Source organism: Canis aureus, chromosome 16 (assembly GCF_053574225.1).
Source record: "Canis aureus isolate CA01 chromosome 16, VMU_Caureus_v.1.0, whole genome shotgun sequence".
Lineage (NCBI taxonomy): Eukaryota > Metazoa > Chordata > Mammalia > Carnivora > Canidae > Canis > Canis aureus.
This window is the reverse complement of record NC_135626.1, coordinates 24,715,683-24,739,731: the sequence shown is the minus strand read 5'-3', so window position 1 is coordinate 24,739,731 and position 24,049 is coordinate 24,715,683. Positions and strand designations below refer to the sequence as shown.

The 24,049-nt window shown below is 44.1% G+C and overlaps 3 protein-coding genes across 23 annotated transcripts in view; 2 read left to right on the top strand and 1 right to left on the bottom strand.

The window, feature by feature from the left end:
• PIGW (phosphatidylinositol glycan anchor biosynthesis class W) overlaps positions 1 to 12,066 on the top strand; it is a 44,171-nt gene extending 32,105 nt beyond the window's left edge. The window contains exons 1-2 of one of the 7 annotated variants that reach the window (XM_077852348.1): positions 6,937 to 7,069; positions 10,168 to 12,066. In XM_077852348.1, the coding sequence (XP_077708474.1) occupies positions 10,177 to 11,688 (1,512 nt within the window). In that variant the 5' untranslated portion in view covers positions 6,937 to 7,069; positions 10,168 to 10,176 and the 3' untranslated portion in view covers positions 11,689 to 12,066. The other 6 variants (XM_077852347.1, XM_077852342.1, XM_077852345.1 and 3 more) reach the window with 6 other exon arrangements.
• MYO19 (myosin XIX) overlaps positions 1 to 17,632 on the bottom strand; it is a 46,903-nt gene extending 29,271 nt beyond the window's left edge. For 3 of the 11 annotated variants that reach the window (XR_013354258.1, XM_077852333.1, XM_077852334.1), the window contains exons 1-6: positions 15,461 to 15,540; positions 6,641 to 6,796; positions 5,274 to 5,393; positions 1,938 to 2,076; positions 1,307 to 1,455; positions 1,147 to 1,218 (exon numbers count right to left, since the gene is read on the bottom strand). Coding sequence is in view for 10 of the 11 variants with exons in the window: in XM_077852333.1 (XP_077708459.1) it covers positions 1,147 to 1,218; positions 1,307 to 1,455; positions 1,938 to 2,076; positions 5,274 to 5,285 (372 nt within the window). In the remaining variant the exon portion in view is untranslated. Of the gene's footprint in view, positions 1 to 1,146; positions 1,219 to 1,306; positions 1,456 to 1,937; positions 2,077 to 5,273; positions 5,394 to 6,640; positions 6,797 to 6,881; positions 7,007 to 7,461; positions 8,059 to 15,460; positions 15,541 to 16,758; positions 17,178 to 17,301 lie in introns of those variants that run through there. The other 8 variants (XM_077852324.1, XM_077852326.1, XM_077852327.1 and 5 more) reach the window with 8 other exon arrangements.
• A 12-nt stretch (positions 17,633 to 17,644) lies between these two features.
• Positions 17,645 to 24,049, top strand: part of GGNBP2 (gametogenetin binding protein 2) — a 33,670-nt gene continuing 27,265 nt past the window's right edge. For 3 of the 5 annotated variants that reach the window (XM_077852339.1, XM_077852337.1, XM_077852336.1), the window contains exons 1-2: positions 17,647 to 17,838; positions 18,350 to 18,542. In XM_077852339.1, the coding sequence (XP_077708465.1) occupies positions 18,450 to 18,542 (93 nt within the window). In that variant the 5' untranslated portion in view covers positions 17,647 to 17,838; positions 18,350 to 18,449. Of the gene's footprint in view, positions 17,839 to 18,349; positions 18,543 to 24,049 lie in introns of all 5 variants that reach the window. The other 2 variants (XM_077852338.1, XM_077852340.1) reach the window with 2 other exon arrangements.

Here is a 24,049-nt window from a genome sequence, read left to right as displayed (position 1 = left end):
GAAGCAGCGCTGGCCTTGACCAGTCTATGACCTTAACACTTTGTCCTCCCATTTTATCTTACTTTAATAGTCTTATTCTACTTATTATTTTACATTACTGTATTTTGCAGCATACAAAGAACATTCCTACAAGCTACTGGCTAAAAAAAATCTGTGCATTACTTAGATAGCTAATCCTATTTTATACATGAGGTATTTGAGGTTTGGAGGGGTTAAATTACCTTCCCCAGTCTACTCAGCAGGTAAATGTGACCACATGATTTGAATTCTAAGGCCACTGTTCTCCTTTCCATCAACAAATATTAATTATCCTCAATGTGCTGGGCATTAAACTGGGCACTGGGGAAACAGGGAATCATGACATGGTTTTTGCCTTTGAAGAGGCTGTCAGTCAGTGAGATATGGGCTCTCAGGGAAGACTTGGACACTTAACCATGCATGAGCTTCTAAAGGGTCAGCCCAGCACTGCCTACCTAGCAATGATCACCTACCCACCGCTTCCTGAAGAGAGAACATACTGTTGTGGATAGTATCAGAGCCATCCCTCCCTGCACCTGTTTATGCCCCAGCTGCCTCTTGCCTGAACTGTTAAGAGCCTCCGACTGTTTTCCCTACATCCTGTTTTACCTTCCTGAACCTGACTCCCCCAACTTGCAGAGTAATGATCCCCATGGTGGGCTCCAGTCAGTCCCTCTATCCCCAGGGAAGCAGCACTATGGATTCATTCTTCCTGCTGTGGGGCTTCAGACCCTTTGCCAGCAGCCCTGGCTTATGTCATCCTCCCATCTCATCTACTTCCTCTCTCCTTGACAGCACCTCTCCTGCCGGCAAGTTTGCTCTTGCCTCTCCCTGAAGACATCACGCACTTAAACACCAACTAGCCGACTCCCTGCCTGTACCACCTCCAACCCCATAAGAATTTGTCTCATTCCTCTCAGTGGAAAGGAACACATGCTGAATTTTCTAGAGCACTCCTTATCATGTTATTTTATTCTTTCCCCAAAAAAGTGGTTTATTAAATATACAAATATACCTTTGTAAGTCCTTCCCTTTACTAAAGTCACAAACAAGAAAAAAAAATCCATTGTCCTATGTCCTTATTTTAGGTTCCAAACTCAGTTAAACAAATATTTATTTGACTCTTACTTTGTACCTGCTGTCACGTGTCCAAAATATTTCGGTCGCCCTGGCACCGGCAGACTCTGAATGACTACATGGCTGGTGAATAGACAATGATAGGGAAGCTGCAAGAAGGCCCAGATGAATATGGCAGAACCCTGAGGCCCAGGAAGTGGCGGAGCCTTACCTGGGGCTGAGGAGCAGCATGGTACTCTCTCATCAGTGCTGTTGAGTAGAGCTGAGGGATGGGCTTGAAGGGGTTCAGAGCCACCAAGGTGCAGCCAGCATTGGTGTAGAACGTGTCTGCTGCGTACCGAGCCTGCAAACACCTCAGGACTGAGGCAGAGGCACCTTTAGCAAACTCTGGCTCACATGTAGACACAACTGCCCACACAAACACTGGCCTAACTGTGCTACCTTTGCAATTAGCCAAGTGCCTTTAGATCCCAGCAACTCCCTGGTGAATAGGTACAAGATCTAATTAAGATGAGCCCCAAATCTGGAGCAAAGTCTGCCCTGGAGCCTGGGTGCAGCTGCCAGGCAGAGGTCTGGAGCAGCCCATTTGGCGATCAGGAGTCCTGCCTGCCTTGGTCTGGCCAGGGGAAGCTGTGTGAACTACCCACATCACACCTCCTCCCTTCTGAAGATGCCCCCCCTCCTTTTTTTTTTAAGATTTTATTTTTAAGTAATCTCTACACCCAATGTGAGGTTGGACCCCACAGCCCCGAGATCAAGAATTGCATGTTCCACTAACTGAGCCAGCCAGGCACCAACGGGTGCTTTGGAGACAGCATTCTTGAGGAAAGGGAGGCCCATACCTGTCTCCAGTGTCACAGGATTCACCTTGGTGAGGTCATCCAGCTGGTGCAGTGGGGCTTCCCCACTCAGGAACTTCTGCAGGTCTTTTCTGAGGGATCCCCCGCCTTGGGCATCAGAGCCTGAACTGTGGCCATTAACCTAAGAGGCCATGAGGAAAGGGCCATGAAAGCTGGGACTGAGACCAGGTGGCAGCAATGTAGGGGTGGGGGCCTGAATAGCAAAAAGAACAGGGCTCTAGTATCATAGTCTGGGTGGGTTCGAATTTCAGTTCTGCCACTTACTAAGCCTGTGAGCTTGGATAAGTTACTTAACTTCTCTGAGCCACAGCTTCTTTATTTGTAAGTAAAGGAAAATAAAACCAGTTCGCAGGACTATTGGACAGAAAAATAAGAGATATACAAAGCACTTAGCGCCTGGCACACAGTGTGTACTCAATAAATGAATAAATGCTATTCCCTCTCCTCTTAATGAGCTCCAGCCTACTGGGACTGGGAGGGGTGGGGCCTAACATGGAGGTCTGCTACAGGGGATCGATCACTCACACACTCTCTCTCACATACACACACACAGATGAACCATGGTTTGGGCCTTTTTTGAAAGAAACCATTTAGTTTGTGATGAAAAACCAGCTGTGAGGTAGCTCCACACCTTCATCACCTGGTTCTTGGGGCTTAGATTTAGTCTATTTAGTTATTTTCCTCTGCCCTGGGTCTACTTGAGAGGGAGCCTGGTTTGGAAGTTGGATGAGGTTAAGAATAGGCACCAAAGGGGAAAAAAGCGGTTTCTCCTTGACCCTGGCCCATCCCTGATGCTGAGGTCAGAGCACGGTTAGATTCATGCAAATCCTTCTTCTCTTGGGGGACTGGGGGGAAGGACAATCACAATCTGAGCCATATTTTATGATCAGCTCTAATACAACCAGGGAAGTAGATGAGTATAATGTTCAAGAGCCTAGATCTGAATGCAGATTGTCTGGATTTGAATCCTGATTCTACCACTTACTAGTTGTACAATGTTTTATAAATTACTTAATCTCTCTATGCCTCAATTTTCCTCACTTATAAAATGGGAATGCTGGTAGCAGCAACTTCAGACACTAATAAGCACATCAAGTATTTAGAGAAGGCACCTGGTATATGCACCCTAAGTTAGGTATCATTATTCTTTTAAAAACAGCTCTTCTTTGAGACGCCTGGGTGGTTCAGTGGTTGAGCATCTGCCTTTGGCTCAGGGCATGATCCCAGAGTCCTAGGATCGAGTCCTGCATTGGGCTCCTTGCATGAAGGCTGCTTTTCCTCCCCCTCTCTGTCTCTCATGAATAAATAAATATAATCTTTAAAAACAAAACAAAACAAAACAAAACAAAAAAACCAAAACAGCTCTTCTTTAATTAGGCAATGGTATATCAAAGCCTAAAAACCACACATGCCTCTTAAGCCTGCAATTCTTTTAGAAGGGCCATAAGAATATTACCTTCTTATTCACCATATATTAAGCTATTTGTAATTGCAAAAAACATTGAAAACAACTGATATGTCCAAATGGTGGACAATTTATAGTATATCCTCACAACAGAATAAAGCAGGATAAAAAAAAAAAGTATAACTTCAAATAGTTAAAAAAATATATCTTCAGGAGGGACACCTGGGTGATTCAGCCCTTGAGTGTCTGCCTTTAGCTCAGGGCGTGATCCTGGAGTCCAGGGATCGAGTTCTGCATTGGGCTCCCTATAGGGAGCCTCCTTCTCCCTTTGCCTATGTCTCTGCCTCTGTGTCTCTCATGAATAAATAAGTAAAATCTTTAAAAATATATATTTATATCTTTAGGAAAATATAGGATTTTTAAAAAATCTTAACTCTAGATAGTGTAATTATGGGTAACTTTAATTTTTTTTTTTTTGCTTATATTTTTTACATTGCTTACAGTGAATGTGACCTTGAATAAGTCACATAACCTCTCTGAGTTTTATCTCCAAAATGGGGATATAGTAGCACTGTACATGTAACACTATAACTTGCTCGAGGACTAAACAAAACTATACATGTAAAATGCTTAGAATACCTACTACTTACGTAGGGCTCAACACAGTGCAGCTGCTGGTATGGTTATGATGGATGTTACTGCTTTTTTAATAAGAAAAAAAAAAGCTGAAAACAAACCAAAAAAAGGCCCAGAGCAGACAATTGTCCTGCCTGCTTCTCTCTAGTCTCAAGCTCATCGCATAAGATAAAAGTCTGGAAAATGATCAAGCAGTTTTGTCCACCAGGGCTCCCTTGAGGCTGGCTGGCTTTCCACTTGGTGATCCTAATAAGTCTCAGGCACTTACCTGCCTAGAACTCCACTAGATTGTGAGCTCCTGAAGAGCAAGTATCATTTTTTTTAAAAGATTTTTATTTATTTATTTTGAGAGCAAGAGCGAGACAAAGACTGCATGAACAAGGTGGGGAGGGGAGGCAGAGGCAGAAGAAGAGGGAGAAGCAGGGAGCCCAATGTGGGGTTCGATTCCAGGCCCTTGGGATCATGACCTGAGCAGAAGGTAGATGCTTAAACAACTGAACCACCCAGGCACCCCATCTTGAACATCTGCCTCAGCCCAGTGCATGGCAACATTTTGTAAATAAAAATTCAGTAAATACCTATCTACTAGCATTCTCTTTGGATGGAGAGCTGCATGTAAAGGATGATACAAATAGGGGATGGGTGATTTGGAATCCCACAGGCCTGAGGCCACAGTAGCCTTTTTAGATAGACACCTGGAGTAAGGGTAGGTTTTATGTCTCAACCCTTCACTATGCGCTTCATGATCCATTCATCAGATTTCTATATTTCAACATAGGCATCTTCACCCATATTTTTTGCACAGGCTGACCTCTTTGCTTGGACTGCTTACTTCCCTTCTTCACCTGGCTAATTCCTACATATTCTTTAAGGTTCATCTTCAAAGAACACCTCCTCTTGGAAGCCCTAAGCTTCCACTGTACTTCAACAGTTCAGGCTGGGACATCTCTCTGGACTCACTCACTGGTTCAGGCTTGTGAAGTCATCAAAGAGCCCTAAGGATTCCCCTACCCATCCCATCTTATCAATCTCATCATACTCATCCCAGGAAAAAGAGCTAAAGACCACAATAGGAAAGATTCAAATTAGGGATCAGGAAAAGCTTCTCAATGACAGGTAAAAGGCACTGGAGTGACTACATGAAGAGAGAAAAGACCTTTAAGGGATCCTTCCCTTCCTTCCAGGTCAGGGTAAGTGGAATCTTCTTCAGCCAAGTGACAGATGGGAAAGTGCCTTAGATGCTTCAGGGCCTAGGTTACCTAAGGGTGACGTTTTACCTGCTGGAGCATCCTGCTTCAATGTGGTCAGCCAGGGTTCTGGGTCACAGGCACAAGCAGTGCTATCCACCCCGTCATGGGAGCACAGGCAGGAACATGGGTCCAGCAAAAGGCTCGGTTCTGGAGGAATGTGAATGAGTCACCTCAGAGCATATGACATGAGAGAGAAGGTAAGAGCCAAACAGGTGAGGGCTTCTTCAGGGTGACTCACTCCTGCTCCTCCCGCCAAGCAAGAGGAACCAAAATGAGAATCAGGGCGAGCCTGAGGAGAGAGGGAAAGTCGGTCCTACCTCCTGCATTAGGGAAGAGGGGAAAATTTTAGGAGGGCCTCCAGAGGCTCCCCAGGCTCTTCAGAGCCAGTTTTACTATAGGGGTTTGGGGTGGGGCTACATATGTTCTGAGTCAGTGTGCCATGGAGAATGGAAACACTGGGAGACAGAGAAGTCTCTTGCCCTATCCTCTCTACTGGACAGAAATATTCTATTTTTGTATAGCCAGTGATTGATGGAACAGGGAGTCTGGAGTCAATTTTTGACGCTCTCAGAAGGTTGCTGTGTGGGAGCAAAATCATAGCTTATTCACAGGAAAGCCACATCACCTTCCTGGCCCACCTTGATCCCTCATCTTGAAAATGGGTATAGTAAATCTACCTCATGAGGAGTGGTTGTGAAGGTCAATGATGTCAAGGAGTACAAATCTGAATATTCACTCAGAGGAGGAATATTGTTATTACTAATAAGGACTACTAAGGATGGATAATCCACTTGGGGACACTAATCAGAACAGTCCAGTGTCATCTTTAAGAAGGCAAAGATTTCAGAGGAGGAAAATCTGAGAGATGGAGTGTTGTGAGGCTGTACCAGGGCCAATCTCTGAAAAACTGTAAGTGACCCTAAGATTCAGAATTTCCCAGGCCTCACACTTTCCTAGCAAGGAGGGATGAAGATGAAGAGTGTCTGTAATGGATTAACCCTGGTGGAGTCTTGTTTGGGGTTCCGAATATATCTAGCACGTGAAAGAATTCAGGGACAGGGAATTCATACAAACTGGAAAAAGGACAGAGAAGGGCATCAGGAATGTGTTGGCCACATTCACCACAGATACAGACCACATGCTGTCCAAGGGACAGCCATGGAGAGGACACCCGGAGAGTCAAGAAGAACAAAGCTCCCAAAACTGGAAGCTCATTTTAAGAGAGAGGATCAGAGGGGGAGCATAATAGGTTGTGGAGTTAGAAACCAAAGCTCCAACTCCTCCAAGGCAGATCATAAGCGCTCTCTAAGCCTTATTCTGTTTACTCATTTGCAGAAAGTAATACTAATACCTACACCTCAAAATACTGAGTTAAGGATCAAATGGGCTAGTACCTCTAGAGAACGCTTTGCAAATCTTGGTTATTATGATGATGCGTCTGTTCCCAGCCAGTCAAGTCAGATTAGAGCAGTCTTCTCCAGTTCCCCCAGCTCTCGCTTTCCCCCAGCTTCGCGGTTACCAGCCAGGAATTTCTGGAAAGGGTGTGACCACTGTGGGCAGAAGGGAGACGGTAATGAACAGATGAAACACTAGATCAAGGCAAGAGGCAACCTGATCACTAGCTCCTCCTCCTACCCAGCCTCAGGTTTGTCCTCCGTTCGGAGGGCAGTGGGAGGGCAGACGAGAACAGCTGGGTAAGGGTCCTGGGAACACAGCGGGGCCCGCCCCCAGGTTGCCGGCGGGAACCGGGACTCCCTCTCGGGACGAGGTGCCCGCTGGGACTGGGGCTTGGATGCCGCCCGGAAGCACCTGGCACGGCGAGGGTATGCCCTTCCCAGGAAGGTGGATGTGACCCCAGCCAAGGGCGCGGCTGCCCTTGACGCCTCCCGGGGCCAGCCGCCCCTTCCCTGGTCCATAGCCGTGCGAGAGGAGGGGCAGGGGACGGGACTCGGCCTCCCAGCTGGGGCCTTTGCCCGACCCCGGGGCGCCTCCTGCAGCAAGGTGGAGAGTGGAGGGTTCTGGGCTAGGGCCAAGCGCTGGGCTACCCCCTGCGGACACGAGACGCTCAAAAAGGAAATGGGAAAGGGGGGGCAAACGGGGCTTTGGAAAAAGGAGAGGAAGATGCCCCGGTTCTTCAGCGCTCCGGCGGCAACCGGCCTCTCTACCCTTTCGGGGTCACCAAGCGCTTCGGACCTGGGCTGGGGGTGGCACTCACCGGTCCCACGGCCCGAGCCGCTGCGCGCGCGGCCCCGCCAGGCCCGACTGAAAAGGCAGGCGGGCGGGCGGGCTGGGAGAGTCGGCGGGAAGAGGAGGGGGCGGGAGCGAGCCGGGAAGGACGGGAAGCCGGCACCGCCGGGGCGCACCGGCCGGCTACCCGCTCCCGCCGAGTGGCCCGGAGCCCCGCGGCTCCTCCCCCGGGGCGGGGCGCGCACGGGGCGCGGGGCGCACGTGGCCCGCTCTGGACGCCGGGTGGGAGTGAGGGGCTCCAGCTGGGACAAAGCACTCGGGGAACCCGGGCTGAGAGGGACGAGGCGCCGGCGTCCCGTGTTCCGGCGCGAGAGGCGCGGGAGCCAAGGCCTCACGGGGCCCCGTCCTTGGGTAGAGGACGCCGTGGTGAACACTGGGCCGGGCCCTCTGATCCCGCCACTCTGAGGGACTCGTCGTGGGCTCGAGAGTGGCGGTGAGGCGTGGGACGCGTCCGCTCCGCTCGGCTCCGCACTGCTCTGACGGACCCGGGCGCGCGGCAGGCCCACCACAGGCAAGAACCGGGAGGGGAGCCCGCGGGGCCGGAGAGCGAGCTCGGGCCCTGGGCGGGGCGCACGCGCGCGCCGAATCCCCGCCCGGAAGCCTCGGCCGCCCCACGTCGGCCGGAAGCGCGGCTCGGGAGGCGGAAGCGGCTTGCTCCCGCGTGGCTCTGCGGCTGCGGTGGGAGCCGCGCTGCGGGGCTCGCGTAGGAGGCCGCCTGCCGGGGCGCCGGGACAGCGAAGGCGCGTGAGGTGGAAGGGCCGGCGCGGCCGTGGCGCGTGTCAGTCTGGAAAAGGACTCCGTCGTTTTTAAAGGCCAGTCGACTACGATCGGTTTGTTATCGTGAGGAGTTGTTGCTTGTCCAGACAGGCCGTCAGGCGGGCATGCATTCATTCGTTTGTTCAACGCGGCTGTGGTCTGGCCAACGGACGAGTTCTGTGCGCCACTTTTCAGACATTGAAATAGGATAGAGGTGCTTTACATCCTTTTGAAACCACGAACACTGGCGTGTGCGATGCGCCCACGCCTCCCCCGTCCCGCCCCTTCCCGCATGACTAGCATCCATTCTATCCCATCTACACCTAAACCTGAAAGCGTGGCTGTGAATGAGAGAGGAAGCAGCCTGGGGCTCAGGATGTCCCTAGAGGACTAGTATTTTGTACTGGAGGCAATGGCTTCAGAGGGACGTTTCACACAAACCAAGGTCTCCAACTCCAGGGTGCACTTAACTACCATCTCTCTCCCGGTCCCTCTCTGATTTGACTTGAAGTCATCAGTTAAATGTATTCAATTTCCATCACAAAATTTTAATAACATATCCTATGCTTTGTAATAGGAATTTCCATCTGTGAGTCCATTTTCAGGGTTTTTTTTTTTTTTTTTTAAATTTATGATAGGCACACAGTGAGAGAGAGAGAGGCAGAGACACAGGCAGAGGGAGAAGCAGGCTCCATGCACCGGGAGCCCGACGTGGGATTCGATCCCGGGTCTCCAGGATCGCGCCCTGGGCCAAAGGCAGGCGCCAAACCGCTGCGCCACCCAGGGATCCCCATTTTCAGGGTTTATATCCCAAATTAAGTTTGTCAGTCTGCCTTATACTGAGAATAGCTGCAGCTTTTTTTTTTTTTTTTTTTTTTTTTTTTTTTTTTTTTAAAGATTTTATTTATTTATTCATGATAGTCACAGAGAGAGAGAGAGAGGCAGAGACACAGGCAGAGGGAGAAGCAGGCTCCATGCACCGGGAGCCCGATGTGGGATTCGATCCCGGGTCTCCAGGATCGCGCCCTGGGCCAAAGGCAGGCGCCAAACCGCTGCGCCACCCAGGGATCCCTAGCTGCAGCTTTTTAACCAATGATTTCATACCATTAGCAAGACATTCTTATCCTTTTTTTTGTTAAGATTTTACTTACTTACCTGAGAGAGTGAGAGCGAGAGAGAGCATAGATAGGGAGGCAGAAGCCGACTCCCCGTGTGGCAGAGAGCCAGAGGTGGGGCTGGATCCTAGGACACCAAAATCCTGACCTGAACTCAAGACAGACAATTGACCGAGCCACCCAGGCACCCCCTCTCCCCCTGCCCCCCGCCGGTTTTTTAAAGATTTATTTTAGAGAGCCAGAGTGAATGAGCACCAGCAGGAGAGGGTGAGGGAGAATCTCAAGTAGACTGTGCTAAGCATGGAGCCGATCCTCAGGCTTGATCCCTGAGATCAAGACCTGGTCTTGAAACCAAGAATAGGATGCTTAACTGGGTGTACCACCCAGATGCCCTGACATTCTTATCCTGATGTGTTAGGCTTCTTCCCACGATCCTTGGAAGGGGAATCACAAATTCTAATTTCTGCCCTGATTTGAGATCACTAGGGGCTAAAGTTCTGCTGTGAAATCTAGGAATAAGAGTGAAATAGGGGCCCTGGGTGGTGCAGTCGGTTCTAAGTGTCAGACTCTTGGTTTCAGCTCAGGTCATGATCTCAGGGTCTTGAAATCAAGCTTTGTGTTGGGCTCTCTGAGTTCAGTGAGGAGTCTGTTAAGTTTCTCCCTTCTCCCTGTATCCCTCCCCAAACATGCTCTCTCTCAAGTAAACTCTTTTTAAAAAAGTAAAATCAGGTCACATACATATATATGTCTATTCCAAAAGAACATTGCTTTTCCAATGCATCCTTTTGCTCTTATTTTCACAGGAAGAAAAAATGTCTCAAAAGCAGATGAAGGAAGCTTTTGTCAGTAACCACAATGGAACCAGTGTGCTAGAAGTTACCCAAGGCCTGTGCTTACCTGCATTCTGTATCCTGTGCAGAGGGCTCCTGATCATTCTCTCACAGTACTTGTGTTCTTCACATACTTGGAGAACTAGGCTATTCATTGACTTTGTTTTCTTAATAGTTCCCCTGGTGGCAACTTTGACCATTTTGTCTTCTTTTGTCCTCCTTGAGCACCTTGCTGTAATTATCCTTGGGGCAGGGCTATTCTATCAAATATACTGCAGAAGAACTTACTATGCCAGAATACCTGTCCAGAAAATACTTGAAAAATTCTTGAAAATCAGTCTAGAATCAGAATATGTTCCAGCCATCTCTTGTTTCCGTGTAATTAACAGTGCATTTACTGCTGTTGCCATTTTGGCTGTAGACTTCCCACTTTTTCCCAGAAGATTTGCCAAAACTGAGCTCTATGGGACAGGAGCAATGGATTTTGGAGTAGGAGGTTTTATTTTTGGGACTGCAATGGTTTGTCCAGAGGTTAGGAGAAAATATGCAGAAGAAGGGTCCAGATTTTATTATCTTACAAAGTCATTGTACTCTGTTTGGCCATTAGTCTTCCTAGGAATAGGACGATTAGTCATTATAAAATCCATAGGCTATCAGGAACATTTAACGGAGTATGGAGTTCACTGGAACTTTTTCTTTACCTTAATGGTTGTGAAACTTATAACATCATTGCTATTGATTATTTTTCCTCTAAATAAATCCTGGATTGTGGCCATCAGCATTATTGTGTTATACCAACTAGCCCTGGACTTTACCCCATTGAAAAGGTTAATTTTGTATGGCACTGATGGTAGTGGCACAAGGATTGGTTTACTAAATGCCAACCGAGAAGGAATAATTTCTACTTTGGGGTATGTGGCAATTCATATGGCTGGTGTGCAAACAGGGTCATATATGTTTAAAAAAAGATCACATGTCAAAGACTGGATAAAAGTAACATACTGTATTCTGCTGACAGCAATTAGCCTCTTCATATCTCTTTACATAGTTCAGGTAAATGTAGAAGTTGTATCTCGGAGAATGGCCAATTTAGCCTTTTGTATTTGGATAGTTGCTTCCAGCCTGATCCTTCTTAGTAGTTTATTAGTAGGTGATATAATTTTGAGTTTTGCCAAATTTCTAACTAAAGGGGCTGTCGTACCCTGTTCTTGGAAACCAGTCCAGCCATCTGCTACCAGTAAAAAGCATTCAGAATCTCTAGTCTCCGAAGCTGAAAGAAAGGAAGCCAGTCTTTGTTTAATCACAGCTATGAACAGAAACCAGTTAGTGTTTTTCTTGCTATCAAATATAACTACTGGTCTCATCAACCTGATGGTAGATACGTTACACAGCAGTACTTTGTGGGCCTTAATTGTGCTCAATCTCTATATGTTTACCAACTGTTTAATTATATTTGTGTTACACTTGCAAGATAAGACTATAAAATTTTGGTGATCAGTATAGGTACAAAGTACTTGTGTTACAGAACTATTATCTTCATGAGGAGAAATATTAAATGTGAAGAAAATGGGCTTTTGGCAACCCAGTGTTAACCATACTTTATTATAGAATTGAGTTTCAATCCTCTGTAATAGTAGTGATGCTTACTGTTCCAATGTATCTCAACAGTATGTAAAACAAACCAATAGAGAATAGACAGAGCCTTGTGACTTGTTAGAATATTTATTAAATTCCACTATTTTAAAGAAACTGGAGTCATGACACTGAAAGATTAGATGGTAGAAAGGAGGATTTTTACTTTCCATCTTATATCAGAAACCATTCTGTATTTTTTTATTGTATGACTTTTATAATAAAATTTACATTAAAACATCTCAGTGTGATTGTGAAATTGTCAACACTTTACTGCTCAGTTTTAACCTTTTAAAAAAGCCTAAGAAAGCAAACGTTTACAATTAAATACTTATATACTATTAAGTCAGGAAACAAATGCTGCAAAGAATGGACTGAATTGTACTACGTAGTTTACATGCCTAGTAATTATGAGACAGTAGTTTTACTTTGAGACTAATTTCTTTAGCCAACACTGCTCTAGGGATGATAAGCAGGTTTTCTGATATCTTGGAACTTGTAATCCAGTGGGGAAACAGACATTGAACAACTATTATAAACTGTTAAGTCATGAAGTATAGGTTACCAAGAGTGTCATGAAGAACTGATCTAGTAGAGTCAAAGTTTTACTCACAAATGGTATTTTTTTTTTAAATTTATTTTTAAGCAATCTCTACTGCAACATGGGGCTTGAACTCACAACCCCAAGACCAAGTCACGTGCTTAGGCACCTGACCTGGGTAGTTCAGTGGTTGAGCGTCTTGCCTTCAGCTCAGGTCGTGATCCTAGGACTCCTGTGGGGGAGCCTGCTTCTCCCTCTGCCTATGTCTGCCTGTGTTTCTCATGAATAAATAAAATCTTAAAAAAGTTACATGCCCTGCAGACTGAGCCAGCCAGGTAGTCTCCATACCCAGGATGGGGGTTGGGGAGGAAGGTGGGGCTCAAACTCAGACTGTTGAGATCAAGACCTGAACTGAGGTCAAGAGACTGTCACTCAACCGACTTTGCCACCCAGGCACACACTCCCAAATGGTATTTCTCTGAGCTAGAGCTGATGGATGGGATGAGGAGTTAAAATGTAGTAAGGGAAGGGGTAAACAGCATTCTAGGTAGAATGAATCCTCTGGGAGGCAAGGCAAAAGTCCTGAGTTGGGAAAATAGCACATCCTGGAAATCAAGGCTGGAGCTCAGAAAAAGGGAGAGGGTGGGTAATAAGCTAGAGAAGCAGGCAGGGGCCATATCAGACATACCTCATCTCATCTACCATGTTAAAGGGAAAGAGAACCAGTGAGAAAGTGAAGTAGTAGGCTGATTTAATACAATGATGGCTATGTTAAAGTTCAATATCCTACTGGCAATTTGAGTCCTTTAAAAGTTCTAAGCAGACCTTCGAATTGGCTATTCAAAATCTTAAGATTTAAAAAACAAAATCCTTAGTTTCTGATTATAATGTTTCCTGTATATTGTTTAAAGTGGGCAAAAAAAGGGTGCCTGGGTGGTTTAGTACGTTAAGCATCCAACTCTTGGTTTGGGCTCAGATCTTGATCTCAGGGTCGTATAAGTTTGGGCTGGCATTGGGCTTCATGCTGGACGTAGTGCCTACTCAACTAAAATTTTTAGTTGTGTTTCATTTTCAAGCAAAAATCTTTGCAGAAATAGTCAAGGGTCAGAATGCCCAAGTTAATTTTATATTTGGTAAGGACTCAATCATTTGTGTAGTGTAGGTAGAGCCTCCTCTAACATTAAATTTTGGATTTGCTAAAAAAAAAAAAAAAAAAAAAATATTGGATTTGCTATTTTAATAAGTTGCCTCTAAATTAGTTAAAATTTATTTTATTTCCTACTTTGTTAAACATAGGCACATTATTACACTAATTAGTTTACTTCAATCTGTTACACTGATGTTGGCTAATTTAGTAGTTATGTAGCATTTTTGCCAACTATAATCAACGATATTTGGAGTTACTCTATTATTGAAAGGAATTTTTTCCCTGAAGAAATCAGCATGTTGAGCAGTTACACAGCTATAAAAACAAAAATCAAATTCTATTTTCAATTAAATAAAATTTTGAAATTTAACCAGTAAGATTACAGCATGTAAATTAAGCATGAGTAGGAAAGGTGATGGGTTTTCTTACAACTTATCTAATTAAAGCATTCAGAGGGCCAATAGGACTGTAAACATATTGTTCTCTCATTTTTAAAAAAGTAAATTATTTGATGACTGAAAGAACATGTTGTCTAACTGGCTGCTGCTTGTTGGTAACTGCTCCATCTTTACTAGGTCTTAAATATCTCTCAGCAAGTTTATGTGTCACAATTATGGATACTAAATCATAACTTAAAAGAACAAAGCGTACTCTGTGTTTTTTCCATCTCCAATTATGAAAGTCATTTAAGAGAAAGCTAATGAAATAGCATTCATTAAGCACAGAAGAATTAGTAAAGACCATTCTGACTTGGTTCTAGTTTACAGGACAAAAGAGATCATTCAACACAGATTTACTGAGCTCCAATGTACCAGGTATAGGTGCTAGAGAAACAATAGAAAATAAAGTCCCTGCCTTCAAGGGGCTTACATTTTAACTTGTGGACATTATTTTCCCTTAAATTTTTTTTTCCCTCTGAAAAAAATTTAAATGGTGAAAGTATGTCTTTTTTTTTTTTTTTTTTTTTTTTTTTTCAGCATGTCCCTATTTTTAACAGACAAAAAAACTTCCCATTATCAGCTCATGAAAAAGAAAACCAAACTCACAGAATCTCAGGTTTGGATCACCATGGTAATTTAATTTAATGAACATTCTGCTACTGATTTTACTACCACACTAAACAACATGGTTATTATAGTGAAAACAAAAAGTATTCTAATTGGATAATTTTCTTTTCAACTATTTTTTTTTTTTAAGATTTTAAGCAATCTCTACATCCAAAGTGGGACTCAAACTCACTGTCCTGAGATCAAGAGTTACATGCTACACTAACTGAGCCAACGAGGCATCTCTCAACTATCAATTTTTGAGGACAGAGAACTGAGGGGGAAAGAGAAGGGAAAAATATAATCTGGTCTGTGACTATTGATGACCTTCAGGAAGTGACTCATTCCTATGACTTTAATTTTACACAATTTAAACTGTATATATCTACCAATATGTATCGATAACTTGTGTTTAGAAGATGACATCTTATTTTTGAGCATTGATATCCAATATGATGTATAAATCGTACAAAATCTTATTTTGCTTCCTAAGAGTTTATATATAGTCTATGAATATAGAAAACAACACAAGGAATAAATCAGTACTCTTCATTTCTTTTAAACCTAGGTTGCGGGATCCCTGGGTGGTGCAGCGGTTTAGCGCCTGCCTTTGGCCCAGGGCGCGATCCTGGAGACCCGGGATCGAATTCCACGTTGGGCTCCCGGTGCATGGAGCCTGCTTCTCCTTCTGCCTGTGTCTCTGCCTCTCTCTCTCTCTCTCTCTGTGACTATCATAAATAAATTAAAAAAAAAAAACTTTAAATAAACCTAAGTTGCTTGGAAAATAATCCTATCTCATTTGTGCTGGAGTTTTGTGGCTGGGTCTCACAAACTGGGAACATAACAAGAAAAAGAACAGCATTTTGTTGATAATTATCTCTCCATCACTCCAATTGTTACCAGGTATCAGCAGAAGGTCTTCCGTGGTTGGTTGCTTTCTCCTGGTCTCTCAAATCCTTCAACCTTGCCTTTCACAATGCCTACATTAAAATTAAAAAATAGACAATAGGTAAGCAATAACTCATTTTGTCAATTAGCTTTAACCTCTCTAAATGCAGATACTTAGTTATGAAATATTTGCTGTAGCAGTATTGGTTTTGGCAGAAGCTAGACCAATAGTGACCATGAGTGCTTGACGTAGCTACAATTTCTAAAAATTGTTTTCTAGTGAAATAATTTTCTAAGCATTCCTCCTCAAATATTTATTTTATTATATTTGGAGCACCCAGACTTACCTCCCTAACAACTTATCTTGCAAATTATCCACCTTTTTACTGAGTATCAAATGTATGTGAAATATTGTCCAAAGATACTAAGCAGCAAGTTCAGGAAACCTAAAGGACAAATCCAGGGGTGCCTAGCTGGCTCAGTTGGTAGAGTATACAACTCTTGATCCCAGGGTTGTGAGTTTGAGCCCCACGTAGAGTGTAGAGATTATGTAATAAAAGACAAATCCAAATCAGGGAATGTAACTTCAGATGGAAAGAGACTGTTGTAGTACCATTCTGTTTTACATCTGGGTTTTAACGCCCTTTCTAACTTAAGATTTAAATCCCCAGGTGAATACTCTGTTCTTTGCTAGTACCCAGTGTGTACTCAATAACCAAAGTCATTAAAATTAGCACCTTTAGGTTGAGCTTGTCTTTTTCAACGTCCTTTACCAACCACAATCCAAAAGAAGTTTAAACTTAAAATAGGTACATTCATTAATATAGTCTTTATAAGAGCACCTTTAGGTCTTAAAAACCACAGTATTCTTTTTCCTTAGAGGAGTGTTTATACATAAAACACAAGATTCTCTCAAAAGTCCAAAGTCTGGCTCTGTAGTCTAACCTGTCAGAAGCTGCATGCTCATCCTATATGCCTATTGGATCTAAGCTAACGATCCCATTGTTCTGCTCTCCTAACATGGCCAAAAGACAGAAATAATAAATACTGGATAATCACACCTTTGGGACTGAACAATGGTTCTTCCAGTTTATTATGTCACCTAACCTAACAGTGACAACACAATGTCATAAGTCAACATGTGGCTAAAGATGCACTATGGGGTTTTTTTTGTTGTTCTGAGTCTCTAAGGTTTCTGGTGATGACCAAAATACTTTTTTAAAAGACCGGTATCATTGCTTTAGCCTATTCTACCAGGAAATACTGTCATCAGGATTAGTTTTAGAAGCAGCAGATGGACTTGTCCTTACAACCGTCAAGACTTTCATAGGCAAAATACTTCCCAACAACGGTTTCGGCTTTCCAGCAGCCCTCCAAAGCCTTCAAGGTAGGAAGTGAGTACACGGTGGCACGCAGGGTATAGGTACCTTGCCTTCACAGAGGAAAGGGAAGGGCCTTTGGCCCGTACCAGTACTTTGCCCAGGGGAACCCGTGTCCTGAGTCTCTAAGTTAATATTAACCCGGCCCAAGACGTTTCTCTGGCCAGGGCGTTCACGAGCCTCTCCCCACGTCGTCTTCTATCTGCCTCTACAGTAGCAACTACAACGCACAACTGTCAGCACATCAGTAGCTCCCCCGGGCGGGATCTTGACGCAGTCTCTGTCGGGGAAGCGGTGATGCGGCGGGCTCCCGGTCAGTCGGGGTGTTCAGGGAAAGCGGCGTCAAGTTCCTGGAAACCAAGCCCGAGTTTCTCGCTCACCCTCCAGACGCTCGTCTCCCCTTCCCTCACTCCCGCTTTTCCGCTCCCACTGACTTGGAAAGCCTCACCTCCCCCCCCCCCCCCGCCCACTTACCTAAGTCCTCCCAGGGCCTTGACCCCTCAGGTGGGCCCTGCGTCAGCTCGGCTCTGCACCCTCCGGACCTCGGGAGAGCGGTTCCCGGGCCCGCGCGGCAGGGCCACGGAGGTTCGGGCCTGTTCACTCTTCCCGGCAGCCCTACCTCGGATTTATTTGGGTAGCCAGACTCGGGGGAGGGGTCGGTCACGCGTTCGAGATACCCGAGGGAGCACCCCCACCCCCTCCACCAGGGTTTCGAAAGAGGCGACCAGAGAGCGACGGTCTACAGTCTCGCGAGAGAAGGCGGGGCCCCGCCCGGAGTTCTCGGCCCCTCCCTGCCCCACCCTCCTCACGTCCCCCGCCCTCCCTCCCCCACTCCCCGTGGCGCGAGCGGCTGACTGAGCCTGGAGAGGAAACGGCGTTCGGAGCCGCGCTCCCGCCCAGGCCGGCCCTGACGCGGGCCTCGTCAGCCGGTAACGGGGAGCAGAGGTGGGGGTCAGGGAGGCGACCACGAAAACGGTGAAGGTCAGAACCGAGAGGCCTCCTCCGAGAAGGGTGAGGAAAGGGTCTGAGCCTCCCTCTCACAGACTCCGCAGAGCTGAGGCGGGGTCGACCCCTCCCAGGGGCGGGGTCGCGCTGGGCAACTGCAGCCCTGGGGACGGACTGGGCGGGGCGCGCCAAGAAAGGGGAGGAAGGGGTCAGCTGGGGGCTGAGGGCGCCCCGGCGGCGGGAAGCAGGCGGTGGGCTCTGAGGCTGAGGCCGTGGGTGGGGTCCTGGAGCTGGGACTCCGGTGACGGGCTGGGGAAGCCCCGGGGCTGGCGGGTCCCTTCCGCCTCTCCTTTGGACCCTGACTGGAGGCCGGCGGGGGTGGGGGCTGGGGAGGGCGAGCGGCGCGAGGGGGCGGGTCCCGGCGCTGCTCGTCGCTGATTGGCTGAGCGCGTGTGGAATCGGGTGATGGGAAACGCAGCCCGGCTCTCCCGTGCCCTCCTGCTCCTCTCCCTCCCCCCCGTGGCGAAAGTGCTGCGCGGCGGCGGGTGCTTACGCTCGCGGGGTTTGGCTGTTGCAGGCAGGAGCTGGGAGGAGGCGGCAGCGGCAGCGGCAGGAGCAGCAGCGGCGGCGGCAGCTGGGAGGAGGTGGTGACGGTGGCAACGGCAGCGTCGGGGACGATGGCGCGACTGGTGGCAGTGTGCAGGGACGGGGAGGAGGAGTTCCCCTTCGAGAGGAGGCAGATTCCCCTCTACATAGACGACACCCTCACGGTGAGCGGGCCGGGCCGGGCCGGGCTCGCCGCTCCCCTGGCAGCTGTTTCCCCTCCTCCCCCTCCCCCAGGCCGAGCGCTGCGCACTGGAGAAAGAGTGTGTTGCAACTCCTAGGCGAGGCCTTCTCTCCGGCAGGCCCCACAAACTCGCCTTTGCAGTGTATCGCACGGTAATCCTTGCGGGGCCCTAACCCAGCGCTTCGTAAGCATTTCGAGCCCCTCTCTCCAGATTTTCCTTCCTTTTTGAACCCTCTTCCTTTCCCCTGTCCCTTTAGGAGACGCTGCTTTTGCCAAAGCACGCGCCTCGGAGAGGGGTTGAAGGATCTTGGGCGTTTAGGGCCTATCCTTTACAGAATGCACCTACCCTTCGGGGAGGCTTAATTATCTGGAAATGTCGCAGCTGCACTGCTACCTGTATATTTTGTCTCTCAATACTGTATAGCTCACAACAGAAGCTTAATTACTTAGGGCAAAGTGACATGCTCTCGCACAGTAAAGATTCCACAAAAATGATTTGGTTTCATTGTAAATAGTGTCATATTGCCTAGTACATTAAAACTCTTTGAAATGATTTATTGGTAGGCCATGACTCTTCAAAATGGGTTTTCTTGGCAATAGTTATTTTTTAGTTTACAGTTAACCTTTTTTTTTTCTTTTTCTTTTTTTTAATGAAGCAAAATTAGTGAAAGTGCAAGAGCATTATAAAGAGGTGATTGCTCATCTCAAGTGTCAAAACCCATTTATGGGTAGTTTTCTTTTTTAGAGTTGATGGTAGTACAGCATTACTGACCCTCTGCCCTATGTTGCTGTACTATTTCCTTTGAAAGGAAATGGCAGAAATTTGAATTGAATCTGAACAGGAAATGAGTGCAGTTGCTTGCCACTATTTCTTAAGACATGAAATGAGCCTTTTCTGAATATCTTGAAACCTGCATTTTGATGATGTTGGAGCTTTGGATTATACGTTTCCCTATTTTGATAGGTGTAACTCAGTCTCTTCATCGTATTACCTTTGCCTTTTTGCTTTTAAGAGGCAGTTCTGTTCTTGAATTTTCTTTTGCAAATATCCATTGAAGTTTTTTCAATTTTTGTATAAAATGCAAGTCATTGTAGAGCTGCCACTCTATGCCTTTCTGTTTGCCAGTCTCAATTAAGATTTGATTGAGCTGCAGTACTTTTAAAAGGACTAGAGGAGCTTTTTGGTGACTTAATTGGTTAGAACTATTTAAGTGAAAGCATCTTTTTTTTTTCATGGAAAGAAAGTTTTTTTGTTTTTTGTTTTTTGTTTTTTTTTTTTGTGGAGAAAGATAGAGTGATTTGGGCTGACATGGGGTAAATAGAGTTTGTGTTGATGCATTAGAAAGTGTTTGTATTCCTTGGTTATGATTTCTGTATTTTTTACATTAAAAGTATAATGGAATTGTATTTTAAGTTAAAAAAAATAATAGCACTCTGGTCAAATTAAATGATGCATTTCTCCATTTGAAAACTCCTAATGTGAGTTATTTGTTACTTTCTTTCTCCCACTTCTAACGCAAACACTTTTCTAGAGCACATAATTTAGTATGAACTTTCTATGATTATTGCCCCAGAATGCCTTTGAAGTTTAAAAAAATTCAGTGGGTTTAAACATAAGGTTACTTTTGAGTGTATAGTATCAAAACGGGAAATCAACATAAATTTGAATATTTACAACATTTTAAAAGGCACTAGCACGCTCACATAACCACCTTGTGAGTGCAGCATTGACACATCTGTCATATAGCACTTTAAAACAGTGAGTGTTTTTATACTCTGTTCTCTGTACAAGGATATTAATTTCTAAAACTTCCCACAGAAAAAGATGTAACCTTGCATTATGATACATTATTGTACTTATTTCTCCAGAGAAGTTGGGATTGGATTGAACCTGGTGGTTGAGTTTTGCTTTTGTTGTATTGTGAATTTGTCACCAAGGCAAATAAAATTTAGGGTCATTTAATTTAAATATCTCAAAATAGCATTCTATTTAGGAAAAGATGCAGTTTTTCTTGGCTTTAGAAGGGTTTTTATCACTAGTAATGAGTGGGACTATTTATTGCTTTGTCTTGGAACTTGTGCATAGTCATTGAGTGCTGCTTAGTGAAAATTCTTGTCAGGGATGCATTATATTTTGGGAAACAACTTTCTTTCAGAACTATTTTATCAAATACTATTTAAAAGAAGAATGCAGAGCAAGCACCTGTTGGAAGAGGGAGGGAAGACGCCTGTAGCAGAAGTTTATGCTCTGCACTGGCCTACTGATAATTTGATGGCAGTGTATCCCTGAAGTTAACATTTGGTCTGGTCTTTGTTCTTAGGGTTTATACATAATGCATTGAAAAAACTTTGTGTGGTCTTTATTTCAAGTTGTCTTAGAATCTTGTTGGCACCTAGATGTTAAGTCTGGTTACAGCTTTCATAATTCAGTTACAAATGTATCATTTTAATAACAAGTTGAAACTTCTAGCCTTAATTCTACTGGTGATTTTAGGTTGGGTTTGTAAAATGAAATTGAGAAGCTTGTATGTGAGGAAGTAGCTGCCTCTTTTATGTGGTATATTAAATACACATTAAGACCCATTTGGTAATTTAGTGGGTTTGAATCCTTGAGTATAGTGCTGATCTAGGTGTATTTTAGAAAATCCCAAAGAGGTAAGCTGGTGGAATATTTAGGAAAGTGGTATGCTTTGTGGCCAAAATACTTTTGGTATTAACTAGAATTGTAGAATAGCAGATGGGCAGAATACATATTTTACCTTAGAAATATTTTTGAAGAATTATAATTTTTAAGTAGGTAGTTTTCTTTAAAAGAGTCAAAATTTATACTCTTTATAAAATAGTCTTGAAAAATAACTGTATAACAAAGAAAAAAAAATAGCCTTAATCCTACTTCCGAGAGATAACTAAGAAGATAGCAACATTGGCTGTAACTCTGGTCATAGAAACACACTTAGGTGGAGAGTTGAGATGTATTGTTTACTGTAGCATTTTATATTTGGCTTTTTTTTTTTTCCCCACTAAATGTAATACTGAGAATATTCTTGTCATTTTTAAGCAGCTTTATTGGCCAAATAATAATTTGTTTTGTAACATTCCATAATTTAATCATTCCTCCTTTGTGGATATAGAGGTGATTCTGCTTTTGATTATGTATGATAAGATTATAAATAACACATAAATCTGCATTAAAATTTTTTTCTCAGGCTTTGGAAGTATAGTTACTGGATCGAAGGATAAGAACCTTTTTGTAGAGTTCTTGATACATAGTGTCACATTGCTACAGTATTGCTGGGAAGCAGTTTACCCTCCTAATCAACTAATCTAAATGGACTAGAGACTGATCATGTGGGGTTTTTTGTTTGTTTGTTTGTTTGTTTGTTTTTTTAATTCATGAGATAGAGGCTGAGACACAGGCAGAGGGAGAAGCAGGCTCCTTGCAGGGAGCCCGACGCGGGACTTGATCCCTGGACTCTGGGATCATGCCCTGAGCCGAAGGCAGACACTCAACTGCTGAGCCACCCAGGCATCTCAAATAATGGTTTTTAATGAGACATTAAAAGATAGTAAATGGTACTGTATTCACTTGGGGATTAGGTGTTTATCGTTTGTTAAATTTAGTATTTAATGTTTTAACTCTTAAGTGTTTAATTGATTTTACCAAAGGTGATAGATGTTACAATTAGCTATGAGGATGAAGTAAAAAAGTCAAGCTAAAGTGACAATGACTTTTAATAAATACAAATTTAATACTGTTGGTTAGAGCTTGTGCTAAAAACAGATTATTTGTGGTCAGGAGAAAGGAGAAACCAGGACAGGTATTTAAGAGTGAAAGTGGGTAATGGATTCAATAAACTTTATAAAGCAGTAACTGCAGGACAATGACTGGTTCTATTTTTGGTCGGCTAGGGAAAGGCAACCTCATCATGAAGCAGAACACTAATGAGTCTGTGAAACCACACCTGAAATACTTTACATGAGCGTCTTCCTTTGGGGAACCTAGAATCTGAAGATTAAGTCAAGGAGGTGGTTTTAAAGAATGGGAAAAGTAGTGTTTCCCTTTTCTTTGTCTTCCCTCTTTCCTTTTTTCTTACTGTCTTCTCTCAGCATTAAAGAGTATATAATGATTGACCAGAAAACAGCAAGGTAAAAAGCTGTTGTCCTAAGTGTTTGAAAGGCAAGGACAGAATAATTATTTAGTGTGAGTGCAGAGTTTGTAACCAGGGTGGTATAGAGTAAGTTACAAGAAAAAACTTAGTATTATGTAGGCCAGTGAAACCTAGGAAAGACACAGTAATAGACCTGATCTTGACATTTCACCTGGTTAGGTGAAAATCAAATGATCTGAAATGAGGAGTTTAAAAAATTTTTTTAACCCTGTCCTCCTGTTGGTACCTTTTAGAAATGATTCCTAGTTTTTTTTTTTTTTTAAAGATTTTATTTATTTATTCATGATAGTCACACAGAGAGAGAGAGAGGCAGAGACATAGGCAGAGGGAGAAGCAGGCTCCATGCAGGGAGCCCGATGTGGGATTCGATCCCGGGTCTCCAGGATCGTGCCCTGGGCCAAAGGCAGGCGCCAAACCGCTGCGCCACCCAGGGATCCCCGATTCCTAGTTTTTATCCATTAAATTATATACATTTTAAATGTCAGCTGTTAGGTCTCAATATGTTAAATTTGTTCTTTGACCTCCACTTTAATTATTCAAACAATAAAACATAGTTGAAAATAAAAATAATTCATTATTACACAGAGTCAGAATTTAGGATTTCCCCTATGAACCAGACTGGAGAGACCTTGATTTGGTTAAATGAGAAGCATTCTTTGAGTGTTTCTTAAATTGGTAGCTTTAATTTTAAAATAGGTAATTATCTTAATTTTTTTTATGGTGGCAATCAATATGTACTAAAGTGGTATACATTTGTATCAAACAAGTGAGAATGCAAATCAAGATGGTAGTTGCTTAAATGGTAGATTTGGAGTGGTTTACAGTATTCTGTTGAGTTAATGGCTTTAAAAGTTTATCCTATACTTTTTTCTGACTTGACAGTTTGATTTCTTTGTGTTTTAAACCATGTAGTGATGACAAAAAAAAAAAAATGTGAATTAACTGTAAAGTACTATTAACTACTTTTGTCTCATCAGTTTTCATAGACCAGGACTTCTGATATTGGGATTATTAATTTTTAAGAAAAATCTGAGTAGACTGTTAAATATAAGGACAATGGACAGTATGGATCATTAGGTTTTTTCCCATTTATTTCTGTCATCCTCACCAGTTCATTTAGAGCCACCTTGTTAAAGCAGACCAGTGACCAGTTTGTTAAGGTTAACATATGAAAGTGCTTAGAACAACACGAAGTATATATAAAGCTACACTAAATATCTTTATTATTACTACTACCAGTCTTTGGAGATTTTAGTAAGACTATAAGAGAGAAGACTAGAGAGAAGTCAGTAAACCTGAAAACTGGGTAATTGATCCTTAA